The 19,374-nt window shown below is 41.8% G+C and overlaps 1 protein-coding gene across 2 annotated transcripts in view; it reads right to left on the bottom strand.

The window, feature by feature from the left end:
- Positions 1 to 11,917: 11,917 nt before the first annotated feature.
- The window catches only part of LOC126031048 (sterile alpha motif domain-containing protein 5-like), a 1,042,808-nt gene continuing 1,035,351 nt past the window's right edge, over positions 11,918 to 19,374 (bottom strand). For both annotated transcript variants that reach the window (XM_049789317.1, XM_049789318.1), the window contains exons 18-20: positions 16,779 to 17,866; positions 14,060 to 14,191; positions 11,918 to 12,799 (exon numbers count right to left, since the gene is read on the bottom strand). In XM_049789317.1, coding sequence (XP_049645274.1) covers positions 12,545 to 12,799; positions 14,060 to 14,191; positions 16,779 to 17,866 — 1,475 coding nt within the window. In that variant the 3' untranslated portion in view covers positions 11,918 to 12,544. The remainder of the gene's footprint in view (positions 12,800 to 14,059; positions 14,192 to 16,778; positions 17,867 to 19,374) is intronic.

Here is a 19,374-nt window from a genome sequence, read left to right as displayed (position 1 = left end):
ATTTACTTATATTTTAATTAAGGGTAATTTTCATTATTTCCATCTTTAAGCCTTAATAAAAGTTTTCAAATGTTAACAAATAGCTGGCATATACCACCTGTCAGCTCTGGTCTTAATTAGTTAGGTGTATTTTATCTACAAAAAATGCCCTTAAGTTTTCAACAAATTTTAGTACCTTTAATTGATAAAAGGGAACTTATCCCCCAAAGTCTACAACTTTAACAAATAATTAATCTGGCCATTTCATTTGTCAGTCTATTGTGCAAAATTATTTTCAAAACACTAATCTAATGCTTTATATGGTATAATTCTAGTAATAAAGCATGTTTTTTAACCTCATAATACAGTAATCATAAAATCAAAGCTATATAACTTATTGCAATTTTAAAAATTTACTTGTTGCTCTGTGCTTTCAGCCTCTTTAATCTTTAAATTTATCTTTTGTTTATACTCAATGGCTACCTTAATTTGCATATGTATAAACAAGAATGCCTTCTCTGCAAACCACATTTGCAGACAGCCTTCAGTGGCTGCCCCAAAAGGAAAAATTTTCTCCAATCTTAAAAATATATATGTCTAAAAATATAATTTTAATTTTCAACTATCTAAAATAAAAATTTTTTAGTTAACTTGTATTTGGTAACCACCTTCTGTATTTGTTTTTTATGCATTTAAAAAAATACTTAAGTAAAAGTTACTTAATAACTACAAAAACTGGTCATTAGTAACAAAAGTTACTCTGCCTTATCACGGTAACTCTTACCCAAAAATTTATAGCAAACAAATTAACAGTAATATTCAGCTGTGTTTTCTCCCAAAAAATCATTAAGGTTTTCTTCCTAAAAACAGGAGATGTGCCTTCACACAAATGCCAATAACAAATAAATTACATCAATTTTTTACGTCTTGTTTGCTGCATAACTTTTCAATTTACATAACTCAAAAATATTTTCTCTCTATTGTTTCTATAATTTTTTCTATAAATTTGTTTTCTTTTATTTCAATATGTATACAGTATAATCAGGTCAATTATTGCGGTTTTCTTAACAAACATTTTCTCTTCTTTTTAAGTATAAAAATCATTACTTTATAATCTTATTGCTACTATGTTAAAAGTTTTGCTTCTTTTATTTTTCCTTATATTTCTAGCCTCTAAATATACCTACCACCACTACCTTATTTACTTGCTTATAAAATGCATTTAAATATTATAACCTTACCCTTGTTTTATAACCAATCTGTACTAATTAATAATTGTAATTGCTTTTTACTGAATTTTTGTATTTCATTGCAAATTAATTTTTATCCTCCCACAGGAAAACAAAAATACGGTGCACCTCTAAAACAATCTTAGAGTTTTTAAATCTAATCTGCTCAAATCCCACTAATCAATTTAATCCTTTTCAGAAATTAAAACTGCAAAATTATACCAGTCAATTGCATTCCCTTGCAATCAAAGTAACAAAAAAATCTTTCTTCCTTTCTTATAGGCATAAAAGGTACAGCTCCTTTAACATCCCAAATACAAATAATGCAAATTCTCTACCCTCACCTTTTTCTAACAACCTTTGTTTTATAGGACTTCTACAACATAAGTCCAAAAGGGAAGCATACAGCTCCTCCAAAGTATAATTAAAAGCTATTTAATTTTTTCCACAGGTCTAAAAAGTTTCTCTGGAACCCAGTCAAAGTAAAACAATTACCATGCCCCTACTAATTTTTTCACTTAAGTTTTCCAGTTCTTCAAAATAAAATTCACAGAAACTACTGACGCTAAAACGCTGCTTGCCTGAGGAATTAGTCCCTCCACAGAAGCTAACAAGTTCACAAACTCAGCACCCCTGCTGATTTCACCTAACAACTCCAGCTGCATTTTCAACCCCCAGCCCTGTTACTTCTGCAAAAACGCCATCACTGATGATCCCTGAAAACTGCCTGGAAACAGATGACGTCACACCTGTAGCTGAATTTACGAACTCTAAAATTTAAAAACTGAACTTATGAACTCTTCAACAAAATATCATCTTTTATTCTTCTAAGTATATGTTTCCTGTTTAACCTACCTTCTTAAAAGCAGCAACAAAACTTTTATTATCATTGTAATTTGTAACAAAAAAAAATTTTTTTGTATATGTGTTTTTAATTTGCAAACCAGCAATTCCCCTTCCAAATATTTCCCAGCAAAAATTGTTTCATATATGCCATGTTATTACTATTGCTTAAATTGTCCTCTAATTTCCAACTTTTCTTTTTTTTTTTTTTTTTTTTTTTTTTTGGTTTTTGGGCCACACCCAGTAACGCTCAGGGGTTACTCCTGGCTATGTGCTCAGAAGTTGCTCCTGGCTTGGGGGACCATATGGGACACCGGGGGATCGAACCGCGGTCCGTCCAAGGTTAGCGCAGGCAAGGCAGGCACCTTACCTTTAGCGCCACCGCCCGGCCCCAATTTCCAACTTTTCTATGCTTCTTCTTTATTTCTAACTTTTCTTAATAATGTAGTATTACTCAATCTTCTCCTTACAATTCTCTCACTTATAATATCTTACTTATTTGTTTTTTATTACTCAGTGCCAGTGCACATTCTCAATCTTTTATTGTTACTATAACCTGCCTATATTTTAATTTTCATATAATAGTATATACTTTATACCCTATTTAGCTAAGTATATCATACTCCTAATCCCACCTTGCATAAAATACTTAAAACTTTTGGCTCTTTTGGTACTGTCTCTATTCTCTCTAATTGAACTTATTACAAAAAATAGCATACGTAAGGTGTTTTGCCTCGCATGCAAACAGTAATTCGAACTCCTATTTGGTCCCTAGTGTGCAAAAGGCTATTCTGAGCCCACAGCCATAAAGCCTAATATTGCCACCAGGTGCCCACAAAAAAAAAAAAAAAAAAAAGAAAGGGTGAAATGCTACACCCCACTCAGGAGAGGCACACACGAAAGTGTAGTGCTCTCCTCAAAAAAGAAATTATCTGCCAAAAAGGCCCGCAAAAAGCAGTCAAAATCACTTGACCCTTTGCGTGGATTATTTGGACATAATTTCATAAGGGCTGTAACTATTTCTCTCTTTATTTTAAACCTTTATTAGAAATCAGGCCTTAGTAAATTCTTTCTAACTAGAACAGCAATCAAACAGCCAAAAGTCTCCCATTTAATAGCTCCCTGTAATTTTTGCTACCTTGGCGCCTAAATTCAGGTTTTTCCTAACACTTAGCTCATGAGTGAAGCAATTTTCAGTTTTCCTCTGTAATTTTCAGTGTTTCCCCGAAACTCTGAAACAGTCCACCTGTAAATTACCTTTTTCCTTCTGTTTTACCCAAAACTAGCAAACCCAAAACAACCTGCCTTTTTTCACCTTCAGTTTCAGCTCTTTTATATGCTAATCTAAGCTAGAGTCCTTCATTCTTTTCCCAGCCTCTTTGATGTCTAGAATCTGCATCTGCCTTCCAAGTCTCTCACCTTTAAAAGCTGCCAGCTCAAAAAATAAATTTGTCTCTCGTTTCTGATAACGTTGAGTCCCCATACTATCTGTGTGGTTTCATTCATTTCTACAACATATTTTCCGTCGTTCGCCGTCCGTGTACCCACTCTCTCCCCAAGGATTTTTCCCGAAACTCCACGAAGGATCTGTTTGCAGGCGCTGGCGTCTTGTGAACAGGTTTGGCTCACAACAAGCCAGGAGTAACCCCTGAGCATCAAATGGGCATGACCCAAGAAAACCAAAAAAAAAAAAAAAAAAAAAGCGCAGAAAGAAAAAAATAGAGACTACATATATATAAGTTAGGAGGAGAGAGCAATATTATAGCAGATAGGGTGTTTGCCTTGACTATGGCTGACTCGGGTTTGACCCCTTGCACCTCAAACCGTCCCCTGATTTCACCTGGAATGATCCCGGTGTGCAGAGAAGGCAGGAGTAAGCCCTGAGCACCACCAGATGTGACCCAAAATCAAAACAAAACAAACCAGTATATGGAATTTTAACATAGCATTTCCACATGCCAAGTAATATATATATAGACATATGAATATTTTAAGGTTTTAAACAACTTATTATAACATTTGCATATGCATGTTTTCTTCTCTTCCATTTTATTTTTTATTTTTGCATATGTATGTTTTCTTTTGCATATGCATGCACCACATTATAACAATTTATTATAATTGGTGTTGATATACCAAGTTGTTCATAATATACTCATTTCAGGCATTAAATATTCCAACACCAATCCCACTACCACTGTGACATTTCCTTCATCAATGTCCATAATCTCCCACCCACCACCTAGACTGCCCTCTTGCAAGCACAAATTTACTTCATATAGTTTGTTACAACGCAAAGGCAAATAGAATATTCAAAACTTAGATCAACAAGGGTCAATTTGAAGTAAGTGTTGTTATCTCTCCAGTGTTACAAAAGTCAGTGTCTAAGGATTTGCTGGACTGATTAATGCTAGTTGAATCTTCGGTGTTACTGATAGGCTCACTGAGCTTGGTAGATTTCTATGTAACTTTCCCATCAGATTTTGTGATTCTGTTGGACTGACACTACTATGAAATTCTGAAGTGTCTTATGGCCATGAGGGACCATGTGGTCCAGGACCTATAGACTTGAAATAAATTTGCTAGTTTGGAAGTTTGATAAGGTTAAGTCACAAAGCTAGGTCATTTCTGTTGGATGGTGTATGGCGTGGTGCTGGGCTGTTGTGGTTCATGCAGAAAAGGGAATCTGTCACCATCTATTCTGAGAATGCCAGAGATATCAGCCCAGGTCAGAATACCTGGTTTCACCTGAGTATTGCTAACTTTTTGAAAGTAAAATATTGTCCTTTCTTAACATCATTAAAATGGCAATACTCCCCAAAGCATTATACAGATTTAATGCTATCCCTCTAAAAACACCCATGACATTCTTCAAAGAAGTGGATCAAACATTTATGAAATTTATTTGGAACAATAAACACCCTCGGATAGCTAAAGCACTCCTAGGGAAAAGGAATATGAGAGGCATTACTTTCCCCAACTTTAAACTGTACTACAAAGCAATAGTTATCAAAACAGCATGGTATTGGAATAAAGGCAGACCCTCAGATCAGTGGAATAGGCTTGAGTACTCAGCGAATGTTCCCCAGGCATATAAGCCCTAATTTTTGACAAAGGAGCAAGAAATTCTAAGTGGAGCAGGGAAAACCTCTTCAACAAGTGGTGTTGGCACAACTGGTTAGCCACTTGCAAAAAAGCGAACATAGACCCCCAGTTAACATCATGTACGAAGGTAAAATCCAAATGGATTAAAGACCTTGATATCAGACCTGATACCATAAGATATATAGAACAACACGTAGGTAAAACACTTCATGACATTAAGACTAAAGTTATCTTTAAGGAGGAAACTGCACTTTCCAAACAAGTGGAAGCATAGGTAAACTGATGGGGATACATTAAGCTGAGAAGCTTCTGCACCTCAAAAGAAATAGTGCCCAGAATACAAGAGCCACCCACCATGTGGGAGAAACTATTCACCCAATATCCATCAGATAAGGGGCTAATATCCAAAATATACAGGGCACTGGCAGAACTTTACAAGAAAAAAACATCTAATCCCATCAGAAAATGTGGAGAATAAATGAACAGACACTTTGATAAAAAAAAAAAAAAAGAAATACAAATGGCCAAAAGGCACATGAAAAAATGCTCCTCATCACTAATCATCAGGGAGATGCAAATCAAAACAATGATGGGATACCATCTCACACCACAGAGATTGGCACACATCACAAAGAATGAGAACAATCAGTGCTGGTGGGGATGTGGAGGGAAAGGAACTCTTATCCACTGCTAGTAGGAATGCCGTCTAGTCCAACCTCTATAGAAAGTGATATGGAGATTCCTCCCAAAACTGGAAATCGAGCTCCCATACGATCCAGCTATACCACTCCTAGGGATATACCCTAGGAACACAAGAATACAATACAAAAATCTCTTCCTCACACCTATATTTATTGCAGCACTATTCACAATAGCCAGGCTCTGGAAACAACCAAGATGCCCTTCAACAGATGAATGGCTAAAGAAACTGTACATATATACAATGGACTATTATGCAGCCATCAGGAGAGATGAAGTCATGAAATTTTCCTATACATGGATGTACATGGAATCTATCATGCTGAGTGAAATAAGTCAGAGGGATAGAGAGAGACGCAGAATAGTCTCACTCATCCATGGGTTTTAAGAAAAATATGTCATATTTTCCAGCATATAAGACAGTTGGGCATATAAGACGACCCCCTAATTTTGCAGTTAAAACATAGGTTTAGGCCTATATTCACTGTATCAGACAGAACATTCCTGTGCTGCAACTGTATGTACCATAGTGAGCCAATCACAACAAGCAAAGGTTCAGAGGTTATACTGTAATAGACTTCCTCTCTGACTCTGGCCAATCTGAGCAGGCTTTTTACAGTGTAGATTTGGGTCCAGAACATTGTCTAATTTGCACGAATAAAGAGCCTGCTTGGATTGGCTGAGTTAGAGAGGCAGTCTGAGCAGCCTTGCAGTGATGGGTGCAGGATCGAGTTGGAAAACTTGTTTTGTGGCAACATTCAGACAATTTTCATTTAGCGGCATATTGAAACATTTTTCGGGATATACTCGGCATATAAGACAACCCCTGATTTTCGGTTGTCTTTTTTTTTTGTTTCAAAAGTCATCTTATATGCTGGAAAATATGGTAAGTCATTTTTGCAACAATCCTCAGAGACAAAGAGAGGAGGGCTGGAACTTCCAGCTCACTTCATGAAGCTCAGCACAAAGATTGGTGAGTTATTGCAGTTATAGAAATAACTACACCGAGAACTACCATAACCATGTGAATGAATGAGGGAACTGGAAAGCCTGACTAGAGTACAGGTGGGGGTGGGTGGGATGGAGGGAGATTTGGGACATTGTAGTTGGGAATGTTGCACTGGCTGTTCTTTAAATGACTGAAACCTAATCACAATCATATTTTTAATTAAGATGTTTAAATAAAGGTATAAAAAATAAAATAAAAATAAATAAAATATATTGTCCTTTCATAGGTACTATGATAACAGAAGCTATTATCAGTTGAATAGAATACTATGAGGTCTTATGAGTGTTAAGTGTCTGGACACAAAATATTGAATAAACAGTGGATTAAAAAATTTAAAAACACATTTTTAAAAAAGCCAGAAATTGACTCTTCACTCACTGTTGGTTCTTTTGGAACAGTATATAGTTTCTAAAAATTTAAAAAGCCTGATTGTTCAGCAATCCTATGCTTAAATTCTTACCCAAAGAACATGAAAACACTCAGAAAGATATATGCATCAACAGCGGCGTTTACCTTGCAAGCAGCCGATCCAGGACCAAAGGTGGTTGGTTCGAATCCCAGTGTCCCATATGGTTCCCCATGCCTGCCAGGAGCTATTTCTGAGCAGACAGCCAGGAGTAACCCCTGAGCACCGCCGGGTGTGGCCCAAAAATCAAAACCCCCCCCCAAAAAAAAGATATATGCATCAAGTGCCCAAGGACAAGTGAGTACATAAAGATGTGATTTATATCAAGGAAATATGACACTTATTATAAAAGTTGACGTCTTCTCACCTTTTTTGCTCCAAATTGAATAATATGGGATGGTTCAACAAGTCTGAAGTAGGAAGACAATTACCCAATGACTTCATTTGTAGGTGGAACTTAAGGAAGCAGAGGGATGGACAATGAAAACTTTCATTACGAAACTTAGGGTACCAGGAGTGGATGGAGCAAGAGGTAAGTGAGTAGGGACTCCAAAGGACAGTGGTATTGACATAGTGGCACTGAGTTGCAGGCAAGAATTGGTTAAAATTGTACACCTGAAATATAAACATTTGCTGTCTCATATGCATTTGGCATATGGTTGGTAGCTACTGAGGTAATATTGAGGTAGTTTTTTCTTTGTCCCCCCCCCCACTAGTTTGTAACCACTTTTATGTGATCTCTCCCCCACAATAAAATCAGTTCAAAGCAGAGTGAAGAATGAACATCACTGTTGTATAAAAAAACATACTGGGGCCAGAGAGATAGCATGGAGGTAAGGCATTTGCCTTGCATGCAGGATGCTGGTTCCAATCCCCGCATCCCATATGGCCCCCTGAGACTGCCAGGAGCGATTTCTGAGCATAGAGACAAGAGCAACACCCTGAGCGCTGCTAGGTGTGACCCAAAAAATAAAAACAAGCCAAAAAATGCCATTTATTTGTAAATATAGAGCATTTTTGAAACATATGCAAATCCTGGTTATATTACTTAACTGAAATGAGAAAACTAGAAAACTGGAAGAGAGGGTTCCTTTAGATTTGTCCAAAGTATTTTATTAGCTACACAAGACTTTTTTTTATTATACTGTCTGTTTCCTTTCACTAGAAAAAAATTTTCTATCAAGTGTGGTATACCAACATTAAAAACATTAAACATGGGGCCGGGAAGGTGGCGCTAGAGGTAAGGTGTCTGCCTTACAAGCGCTAGCGTAGGACGGACCGCGGTTCGATCCCCGGCGTCCCATATGGTCTCCCCAAGCCAGGGGCGATTTCTGAGTGCATAGCCAGGAGTAACCCCTGAGCGTCAAATGGGTGTGGCCCAAGAACCAAAAAAAAAAAAAAAAAAATTAAACATTATGTCAAGGAAATTCTTTTCTAAAAAATTCTGACCTAGGCCTACTGTTCTCTCACAATTGAAAACTTGGGCTCAGTTATTATTTTACTGCAAAATATTAGTATCAACCGCAGAGTTGATCTCAGGTGTTGCTTCCTGACAATGATGGACTTAGAGAGGACATGATTTTTTTTTCATTTTTTGTTTTTTAATATCTTTATTTAAATACCTTGATTAGAAATATGATTGTAGTTGGGTTTCAGTCATGTAAAGAACACCCCCTTTCACAAGTGCAACATTCCCACCACCAATGTCCCAAGTCTCCCTCCTCCCCACCCCATCTCCACCTGTACTCTAGACAGGCTTTCACTTCCCTCATTCATTCACATTGTTATGATAGTTCTCAGTGTAGTTATTTTTCTAACTGCACTCACCACTCTATGTGGTGACCTTCATGCCGTGAGCTGGACCTTCCAGCCTTCCTCTCTTTTGCCTCTGAGAATTATTGCAAAAATGGAGATGACATTACTTTAAAAAACCTTATGGTTGAAGGGGCTGTGATTATATGACTTGATTTGTAATACCTGGAAGAGAAAAACACCAAGAATCTAAAAGCATGCCAAACAGTTTGGACATTGTCATAGAACTAATTGTATATAACTTATGATTTTGAAGCAAAAAGTTTTAAACCATATTTATATAGATCTCCTTTAATTTCCACTCCACTTCCCTATGGAATGTCCAAGAAACAAGAAAGAAGGCATATTCAACTGAAGAAATTTATTTGCTTTTTCCCCCCCTAGGTACATAGATGACATTATTATAGACAAGTTTTGATACATAGGAAAACCCTCCTGTTCATCTTTGTTTTTTGCTAAATGAATCATCACAATAATTTTTTACAATTTTTAAAACATTACACAGCTTTCTCGGGCTGAAGCAATTGCAAGAACATCGTTACTGGTATATTACAGCTACTTACAATGTTTAAGAAGAGCAATGGAGAAAAATAAGTTATTTAAATATTGATTTCATATACAGAAAGTGCAATGTTGTTAGTTGTTATATAACTTGCTCAACTGATTTCTCTATCAATTCAAAATGAAGATAACATGGGCTACTTTTAGGTTTTCTCCTCTGAAAAATCAAACAGCACACACACGCAGCATTAACTTGCTACACTGACTTTCTGAGCTGTAGTTAGGAAAGCAAACTCTTTTATGTCATCATTTCTTATTTTACCCATGCTGGGATCTAGGATGGAGAATGGGGGAGCCTCTAAGCCAAGGCCATGAAAATTGGTTGTTGGGGAGGTGGGCTGCAATTCCTTCCAGACAGCTTTCAAAGTCAAACTCACACACAGTCAATGTGTAACGCTACCTGAGCTGAACTGCCTTTCCAGGTTTCTTTTGTGCTTTTCAAAGACAATTTTCACTGTTTCTCAACATTCTGTACAAAGAGCAACTGATGAAAATGGAACCTTGCCCTAGCTTCCATCTGACTTGCCATGACATATCTCTCTCTCTCTCTCTGTCTGTCTGTCTGTCTGTCTCTCTCTCTCTCTCTCTCTCTCTCTCTCTCTCTCTCTCCCCACACACAAACACATACATGCACAAGATTCTAAGTTTAAAGCAAAGGATGTACAACAAATACTAAAAATGGTTTTTTAAAAAAGATGAGTCAAACAAGAAGCACAAGTAAATAAATTCAACTTCCAATGACTGAGCGAGCATAGAAAAATCTTGCCACTAAAAAAAAAAAATCATGGTCCCTGAATTTTCTTTCTTCAGACAGAAAGTATGAATTCCCAAGAGTGACACTGGCATTCTCAAAATCTTGGGGTCCCCTTTCTGAGATCACTTTGACTCTATTAAGGAAAGCTTGACACAGAAAATGAACTCAAACTTTGGAGATTCAGGCCAGCTCTCCCCATCCCCTTTCACTGAGTACATATTTGTCTCCTGGGAAGTCTGTGTGCTTATCTCACACATGGCAGAGGATCCTTTGAATGTCATGTCTGGAAAAGGCAGGACCAGGAGACAGATTTACAGACTCACTCACCTCCACCAGTCCTAAAAATATTTGGCAGTCATGTCAATACTTTACAATAGGTCCTTTCCATGAATGTCATGACCCAGGATAACTCATGGGGCTATGGGTATGAGCTCTGTAGAAATCTGGCAGCTTTAGCTTTTGGGTCTGGCATTTGTACCACCCCTCCAGGGAGCATCTCGTTGAAAGTGAAGCTTAAGGAAGAAGCGCATAATTTTTTAGAAATCTCATGCGGATCTGTGTGCGAGTACCTACATCACCTGAGAATGTCCTTTCCTGCACAAACACGGAGCTAGAATAGATGCTCAAGGTGGATTTTGTCATGAGAAAAATCACTTTCTATTCCCTGAGGGAAAGGCTTGGTTTTAATAAAGAGATGAATTATTCTAGACCTTTTCATCAAGGCGTGGGGTTCTGAATGTCCCGAGGGGAAATGATCATTTTCCATGCCTTGAAGTCATGTATGGAAGGGAAGAGAAAATTATATTGTAAGCAATGGAAGCCTTCCATGGTGCAGCAGTCTCAACGTCAATGCACCAGACAAATCAGACAGGAAAGTCAAAGAGAAAGTCGGCCTGTGCTGAAGACAGCTGGAAAAGAACTGAATAGAAAATTGGCTAGTCTTGGAGATGCTAATATGATTGGTTTGGCTCCAATGCATCTCAATTTGAATGAAAAAGAATGATCTAAATAAACAAAGGAAAGCAACTATCTTCATTATAAAACAAAAAAATGACAGCTCTTTTATTAATGACTTCCCTTTTGAAAACCACATTTCAGAATGTTCACATTTTATGTTACTTCTCTTCACAATGGCTTTTTCTTGCAAAGATGATCTGTTAGCTGGGAGCAAATTTCAGGATGGTCAGGGTAGGAGGACAAGTGAAGAGTAGAGCATGTGACCAATATGAAAATAATACTCAATTGGTTAAAAGGAGAGATAGCATCTCTCTCTCTCTCTCTCTCTGTCTCTCTCTCTCTCTCTCTCTCTCTCTCTCTCTCTCTCTCTCTCTCTCTCTCTCTCTCTCTCTCTCTCTCACACACACACACACACACATCTTTGTGAATTTCTGTAATTCAGTAAGCTTCTCCTGGGTAAGTTTCAAAACCAAAAGCCAACAGAAAATTGTGCCTATTAAAGAAAGAAAAACAAATAAACTTACACAATCAGCCTGGTTAGAGTGAGAAAGAGAAAAAAACAATTTTTGTGGTGGAAATATCCCAGACTGGTTAGCTGGCAGTCTAAGCTGACGACTTGGAACTATGGTTACAGGGCAGTGAACACGAGTTAGATAACCGCTTAAAAGCTTATATTAAGGCAAATAAAAGCTGATTGCAAGAAAGCAATTATTAAAAAATGTCTCTTTTTTTTAAATCTAAAGGAGAACAGGACTTCCTTGTTTCATTTTCAAATGCAGCCAGATTCTCTACTTTTGAACAAATGAGCATGATGAAGAGAGTACAATCACCCCAGAGTCCATGCTTTGGCCCAGCTAAGGTGTACATGGCCTGGGGCACCCTGCCACCCACTCCCAGCCCACGCCCAACACACAGGTTCTAGGCAGCACATTTGTAGCCAGTTGGATCTTGATTCTTCTGTGTTCTTAAAACAAATATAAGTGCTTGTCTTTTTCTGTGTCCTGTAACTGTCCTCGGTCAGGGGGGAAGCTGTAGTGGAGAAGAGAGGGTCATCCGTCCTGGGGCAGGGACCCGGGTTTTGGCCATAACCCGGGCCTGGTCTTCAGGAATCTGGTCTGCAGGTCCAACGAGTGGATTTGCATCAGCATTGAAAGCACAGTGACAAGGTGGCTCTTGGCCAGGGAGGTCCCTTAGGGCTCAGGCGGCAGTTTGAAGAGTCTGGCTGCAGACACGAGCTTGCTTATATGTCTCTCCTCTGTGATACCGGCCTCCTGAAGGCAAGTGTGGGACAGAGAAGGCACTTGGCCCAGGGTACAGAAACCTGCCTGTGTGAGCGTGCTGGCATACATGGGCAGACCAATGGACACCAGCCACTCAGACACAGACGAGATGCAGCCCGGGGACAGGGGCTTCCTGCAGATCTCTGTGAGTCCACCGCTGGGGATCTGGAAAGAGCAAAGGAGATGTTTTAAAAGACCCTCAATATGGCCAGCGGGAGGTTACTTTTGATGTGGCTGAAAGGGTCCCTACATGGAGGACACTGCTTGTCCCTCATAAGCAAGAGGACAAAGACCCAAATCAAGAGCCCCTTCTCGATTCTTCAAAGGGCAGAGAAAGTGGAATTGAGAATGATCTGGTTTTCTGAGGAGTCCCCTGAGCAGGACTCAGGAGGTTCTAAAGCTCCTCCTGGTAACTCTTGGCTAACAAGGCTGCTGGTTCAAGTTAGTGACCAGAAAATTCGACTGCTCAGGCCATATGGTGCCAGGAATCAAACCGAGGTTACTAAGTCCTGGCCTGTCTATCCAGCTTCTCAAAGGAGTTTTCTGAAGATTCTTGGACTGAGCTTTAACCTGATAATGCAACCAACTGTACAAACTGTGAGCACATTTCTAGCGCTTGTATTTCATGCTACTGTACAGGTTGGGGAGAAATGCCTATGGTGGTCAAGAACTAATCTGTGAAGTGTAGTGAAAAGAAAGATACTGAAAGAGGAGGGAGGACATTTTAAGGATGATTTTTGGCTATTAAATTGGGGGGGGTAGGGAGCACAAACCAATGATGCTCAAGGGTTAATCCTGGCCCTGCACTCAGGATTCATTCCTGGAAGTACTGAGGGGTTCATATGGGATGTCAGGGATAGACTATGGGTTGGGTGCATACTAGGCCAATGTCTTACCTGATAGTACATCACTCTAGCCCCATGGGCATTATTTTAAAACTACATAAAAAACCCAGATAGGAAGACACTGTAAAGATTACTCAGGTCGGGCCCGGAGAGATAGTATAGCGGCGTTTGCCTTACAAGCAGCTGATCCAGGACCAAAGGTGGTTGGTTCAAATCCCGGTGCCCCATATGGTCCCCCGTGCCTGCCAGGAGCTATTTCTGAGCAGACAGCCAGGAGTAACCCCTGAGCCGCTGGGTGTGTCCCAAAAACAAAACAAAAAACAAAACAAAACAAAAAAGATTACTCAGGTCACCCATGTGCAAGGCAAGTGCTCTACTTACCATATTATCTCTCCTGCCCCTAAAACTTAATTTTTTTTATTTAGTTGGTTAAATAGATATTATTGACCCCACTCCTGCTCCCACCTAGGGTCCCCTTTCCAGCACTGGAATGAACCCTCTGTGGTGGTCTTGGAGTCCTCATTAAGCTCCCTAAATAAAAAGTAAAGTCTGAAACGATGCTGAGTGGCCCAGGACTTACCGCCATGCGATGCTGCTTGCGAAGATGCTTCACTCTGATCTGGTCCATGTTGGTGGCAATCTCTCTCTCAGGCTGATCTAAGTCTTCTGCATATCTCTGGACCAGGGCTTCAGGAATGCCACAGCGGCCATGCTGGGAGTGAGAACAGAAACGGTATCATCAACAGTGACAAAGAATTGCTTTCTTCTCCAAGAATAGAAAATAGGTTGATTTAGCCACTGAGTTACTGGAAAACAGAATCTAAAGTTTGAATCTGAGGGGTGGGGGTAGGAGCAATAATATAGTAAGTAGGGCATTTGCCTGGCACATGACTGACCCAGGTTTGATTTCCTGCATCCTATATAGTCTCTGAGCCCTGCCAGGAGTGATCCCTGAACACAGAGCCAGAAGTAAAACCTGATCATAGCCAGGAGTGGCCCCTCTAACATCAAAACCAAGCAAACAACCCCCCCCCCCCGAAAAAAAAAAAAAACTTTGTGCCAGAGTGATAGCATAGCAGCAGGGCATTTGCCTTGCATGCAGACGACCTGGGAAGAACCTGGTTTGATCCCCACCATCCCATCTGGTTCCCCGAGCCTGCCAGGTGTGATTTCTGAGTGCAGAGCCAGGAATGGCCCCTGAAAACTGCCAGGTGTGGCCCCAAAACAAAAACAAAAACAAAACAAAAAATAGTTTGCATTTGATAATTGGAGGAAATGTTGGATTTTATTTTTAGGAGATGAAGGGATATCTGCCGGGGATGGGTCCCCAGGCCTCACACATGTTCTTCCTGAGCTTACACCTTCCACCCTTGGTAGCTAAGGAATGGGATAAAACCAGGGCGCTTTGAAATAAAGCACATGTTGCACCACTCAGCTGTACCTCATCGGCTCAGAGGGAACACTTTCACCTAGAGAGTCCTAGGAAAATAGCTGGGAGCCTAATAACCTGCTTGCCCTACTTATCTCCTGTCAGTGTGATCACCTTGGAAGTCACCTTGGAAGGTGCAGTGTAACCCGCCACTGTGTCCGTCCCACCCCTAAGTTGAATCATCCTCATAAGCTCAGTAATGACTACAGAGACTACACAACTTGTTTGAATTGCCCTTCTAGACACTGCCAGAGACAGGGGAAGTTGATGCGCTGGAACATCTGAGTTAAAGGTGCCCACAAACCTGAGGCTTTTACAACCAGGACTCCCAACATCCTAGGAGTTGAGTGGGCACTTTCTAGGACCAACGAGGAGCTGCATCTATTATTGTTCCCTGTCTCCAAAGACACTATGGTTTGGATTGAGTCACATATATAGAGGGCAGAGTAATAGCACAGTAGGTAGGGCGCTTGTCTAGCAAGGAGCCCATCTGGTCTCAGACCCTGGCATCCCATAGAGTTCCCTGAGCCTGCCAGGAGTACAGAGCTCTGAGTAAAATCTGAGTAGTGCAGGGTGTGCTCCCCTCTAAATCATATATATAGGGGGGAGGAGGAAATCATACATCACCATCCCATCTCTACCACTCTGCTCACGCAATTGTAAACTATATAGTACAATATATATCTTATATTGAATTATGGACTGTACAATATAGAGTATTTGAAGAGGTTCTCATAACTTTCAAGGTATGTTCACATTTAATTAATTTGATTTAATAATACCTCCAAGAGATAGCCATGCAGATTATTACTATCTGTAAGATAGCATTTATGTATAGTAAAACAAAAGTTATTATCTAAAAACAAACACATTGAGGAAGATATGGAAATGAAAATGCAGGTCCATGCTGCCCAGGAAAACAGCACTTTAGAAATCAGTTCTGTCACTGGTGGTTTACCTTGTAATCACAGCTGACAGAAATTAAAGAAGGAGAGAGAGACAAAAGAGGGTAGGGGAAGAAAGAGGTGGGGAAGGAGAGGGAAAGGGAAGTTTGAGAAAAAAGGGAAATGGAAGGGGAGGGGAGAGAAGAGCAGCGAAAGGAAGGGGAGAGAATGGAAAGAAGAGCAGAGGAAGAGAGGGAAGGGAGGGATGAAATAGAAGGGATAGAAAAGGTAAGGTAAGACGGGAAAGGACATATGGAGAGAAAGGGAAGAGAAAGGAAGGAAGACAGCTGGGGACAGAAGAAAAGGAAAGGGAAAGAGAAGGGAAGAAGGGAAGGGAGGTATGAAGAGGAAAGGAAGGGAAAAGGAAGGGGAGGAAAGAGAAGGAAATGGAAGAGGAGGAAGTATGAAGAGGAAAGGAAGGGTAAGGGAAGGGAAGGAAAGGGAAGAAAATGGAAGAGGGGAAGTATGCAGAGAAAGGAAAGGGAAGGAAATGGAAGAGGGAAAGTATGCAGAGGAAGGAAAGGGAAGAAAATGGAAGAGGGGTAGTATTAAGGGAAAGAAAAGGGAAAGGGAAGAAAATGAAAGAGGGGAAGTATGAAGAGGAAGGAAAGGGAAAGGGAAGGAAATGGAAGAGGGAGAAGGATACAGAGGGAGGGAAGGGAAAGGGAAGGAGAGGGAAAGGAAAAGGATGGGGAAGGAAAGGAACGGAAAGAGAAGCAGAGAGGAGAGGAGAAAGGAAGGGAAAGGAAAGGCAAGCCAGGGGGGGGAGGGGGAGCCCCAACAAGGGATTAGGAAGGTCAAGGCAGCGCAGACTGGGCAGGACAGGGAAGAACATCTCTGACAGAGCTCCTGCCCCTGGAGTCCAGTCCCAGAAGCGTACTCCCTTTGGGGTTGTCTCCCTTCGGGGGATGCTGCAGGCCTGGTACCTTGTCGGAGTAGGGCTCCTCGGTGAGGTCGATGCCCTCGGTGCGCAGCTTGTCCTCGGTGAGCATCTCCAGGTCCAGGCCGCGCGCACAGGACACCTTGCGGGCCAGACCCGGCCCCAACTTCACCCCATGCTCCTGCAAGCTGGTACTCTCGGGCAGCTCGGACAGCCAGGGGGGTGGCCTGCTGCTTGGGGGGCTGCCGGTGTCCTGCCCCCGGTGACAGTCGTTGGAGCCGCCTCTTTTTGCAGGCAAGCTGGGGAAGTCGGGAGCCGCAGGGCCAGCGGGGACAGTGGGATGCCCGTTGGCCAGGCGCTCACGGCTCTTCTTGGCAGGGACAGGCGGTGGCTGGGAAGGATGTCGGGCTCCTCTGGCATCAGGGTCGGGCCCTTCTCTGGTGCCTGGGGGTTGGTGGCAGGTGCCTTCCAAGGTGGGCCCTCTCCTGTGGCCATCCAGGGCTGTCCAGGTTAAGAGGGGCTTAGCCCCAGGAGGCGGTGGGGCATCCGGTCTAGGGGGTGATGCCAGAGGATGCGCAGGGCCCAGCCCCGAAGCTGCGTTGAGGCCATCCAGTTTCTTGGCTGTTGTTTTCTGGGGTTCAGAAAACCTCTTGATTTGGGTCAGCAGCCGCTCATGGTCCACCGCAGAGTCGCCCCTTGGAAGGCTTTGAGCCTTGGGGATGCAGAGGATGGGCTTTTGGGGCACCTCAGGGGCCAGGGGAGCTGGGGATGCTGGCCCCTGGTGAGGCATGTCCAGACGGGGCTCCCCAGATTCTCCTTGGAGGTCGTCCAGGGAGTGAGATCGGGGAGTTGTCCAGGGCTCTGAGGACTGGGGGCCTTCAAGGCTCTCACAGCTGCGGCAGATGGACACAGGGAGGCTTCTCCGATTTTTATTTGAGGCCGGTGTGCAAGGTTGGGGCGCACAAGGCTGGGGCGCACGAGGGCCCTGAGCGCTGCCCTCCCCGTCGGGCTGCAGGGCAGCCCCTGGCTTGGCTAAAGGCAGGGTCGGGTAGGCCCCCAGGTTCTTGCTGAAAGGCTTGAGGCTGGCCTCTGTGGTGGACTTGGAGCAGGGAAGGCCGATCTTTCGAGTCTTGCCTGTTGGACAAGGAAAACGTTTTAGACTCACTCACATCTAAAACACTAGCTGGGGCGCTGGAGCCGTAGGACAGCTGGTACACGCTTGCTTTGCATCAGGCTGACAGTGATCTACCCCCTGGAACCCCATACATTGGCCCCAAGCACTATCAGGAGTGATCTGTGCTTCACCGGGTGTGACCCCAACACCAAACAAATCGAAAGAAAATCAGTCAATCGAGTGCTTCAAGAGTCTGTGTGTTGCTGCAAGCTTCATTAATCTATACCTCAAAGGCACCCAAGACACAAACATGAGTTCAGAATAGAGAGGGAAGAATGACCCAGGATTATTAAGGCCCGTTCTCCTCATTAGAACAATCTTTGTCTTAGAACTGGATGCTGAAAGGAGATAAAGTGATATGATTAAGATCCCCTTGAGTAATAATATTACAAACCAGTGTCTAAAGGGAGAGGAGAGAGAGACAGAGAAACAGAGAGATGGAGAGAGAAATAAAGAGAGAGGCAGGCAGGGGGGAAGGCGGGAAAGAAAGTGGGGACATTGATGGTAGAAAATGTGTACTGATGAAGAGTTCTGTACACTGTATGTGTGAAACTCAATCACAAACAACTTTGTAACTGTGACAAAAATCCAACTGTATTATGAGCACCCTTATAACCAGTGTTTAAATAAAGTAAGAAAAAGAAAAAAGATCAACCCTGTCCTTTTTGTTTTGAGGGGTGGTGGAGGCAGGACAGCTAGAGATGCCTAAGAGTCTGCTCCCCCTTGGCTCTGTGCTCCCAGCACCACAGTTGGCTATGTGAACCCCTGTACTGTCTCAACATATCTAGAATCCTTTATGAAAAAACTCATGCTGACTGCATGTTGGGCCAGCCAGTGAGATAAATTCAGTGCCCAGTGATCTGAGCATGGGTCTCCAATTGCGGTAGCCTGGAAGGATTGCCCTCTGGAATTCACATAAAGATTCATCTCTTCCCCCATACGAATTCTGTCATCTCCCCAAGTAGCAATCTCATCCCTTTAATAGGACCAGAAAAGTGTCTGATTAACAACTACCCACCATGGGCAGGAAATAATTTTTTTGTTGAGGCAGAAGAAAGCCATTCTCTAGCAGAATCTCAGTGGTGATGTGTAGAAATGAGGAAAATGGAACCGGAGCCATAGTGCAGAGGGTAGGGCATTTGTCTTGCACATGGCTGACCTGGGTTTGACCCCCAGCATCCCGTATGGGATGCACCTTGATTTTGTAAGTTATATTTTAGCTTACAAAATGGCTCTTGATGAATTGAGATTAGATTCCACGAAGGGCTTGCAACCCACAGTTTGGAGGTACTCAATCAATCCTGGAACACATAGGCTACTCCACAGAATACTAAGCAGCAAAGACGACCCTCTCTAGGCATGTGTCAGAGAGGCTTCTATTATAAAATAGACACTCAAGAGAGAGACCCTGAAAGATTATTTTTCATCATGCTCAAAAGGGGAGCTCTACAGAACAGCACAGCCACAC

The sequence above is a fragment of the Suncus etruscus genome, chromosome 15 (assembly GCF_024139225.1).
Source record: "Suncus etruscus isolate mSunEtr1 chromosome 15, mSunEtr1.pri.cur, whole genome shotgun sequence".
In the NCBI taxonomy this organism is placed as follows: Eukaryota; Metazoa; Chordata; class Mammalia; order Eulipotyphla; family Soricidae; genus Suncus; species Suncus etruscus.
The sequence above is the reverse complement of the archived record's forward strand: the minus strand, read 5'-3'. Positions and strand labels throughout refer to the sequence as shown.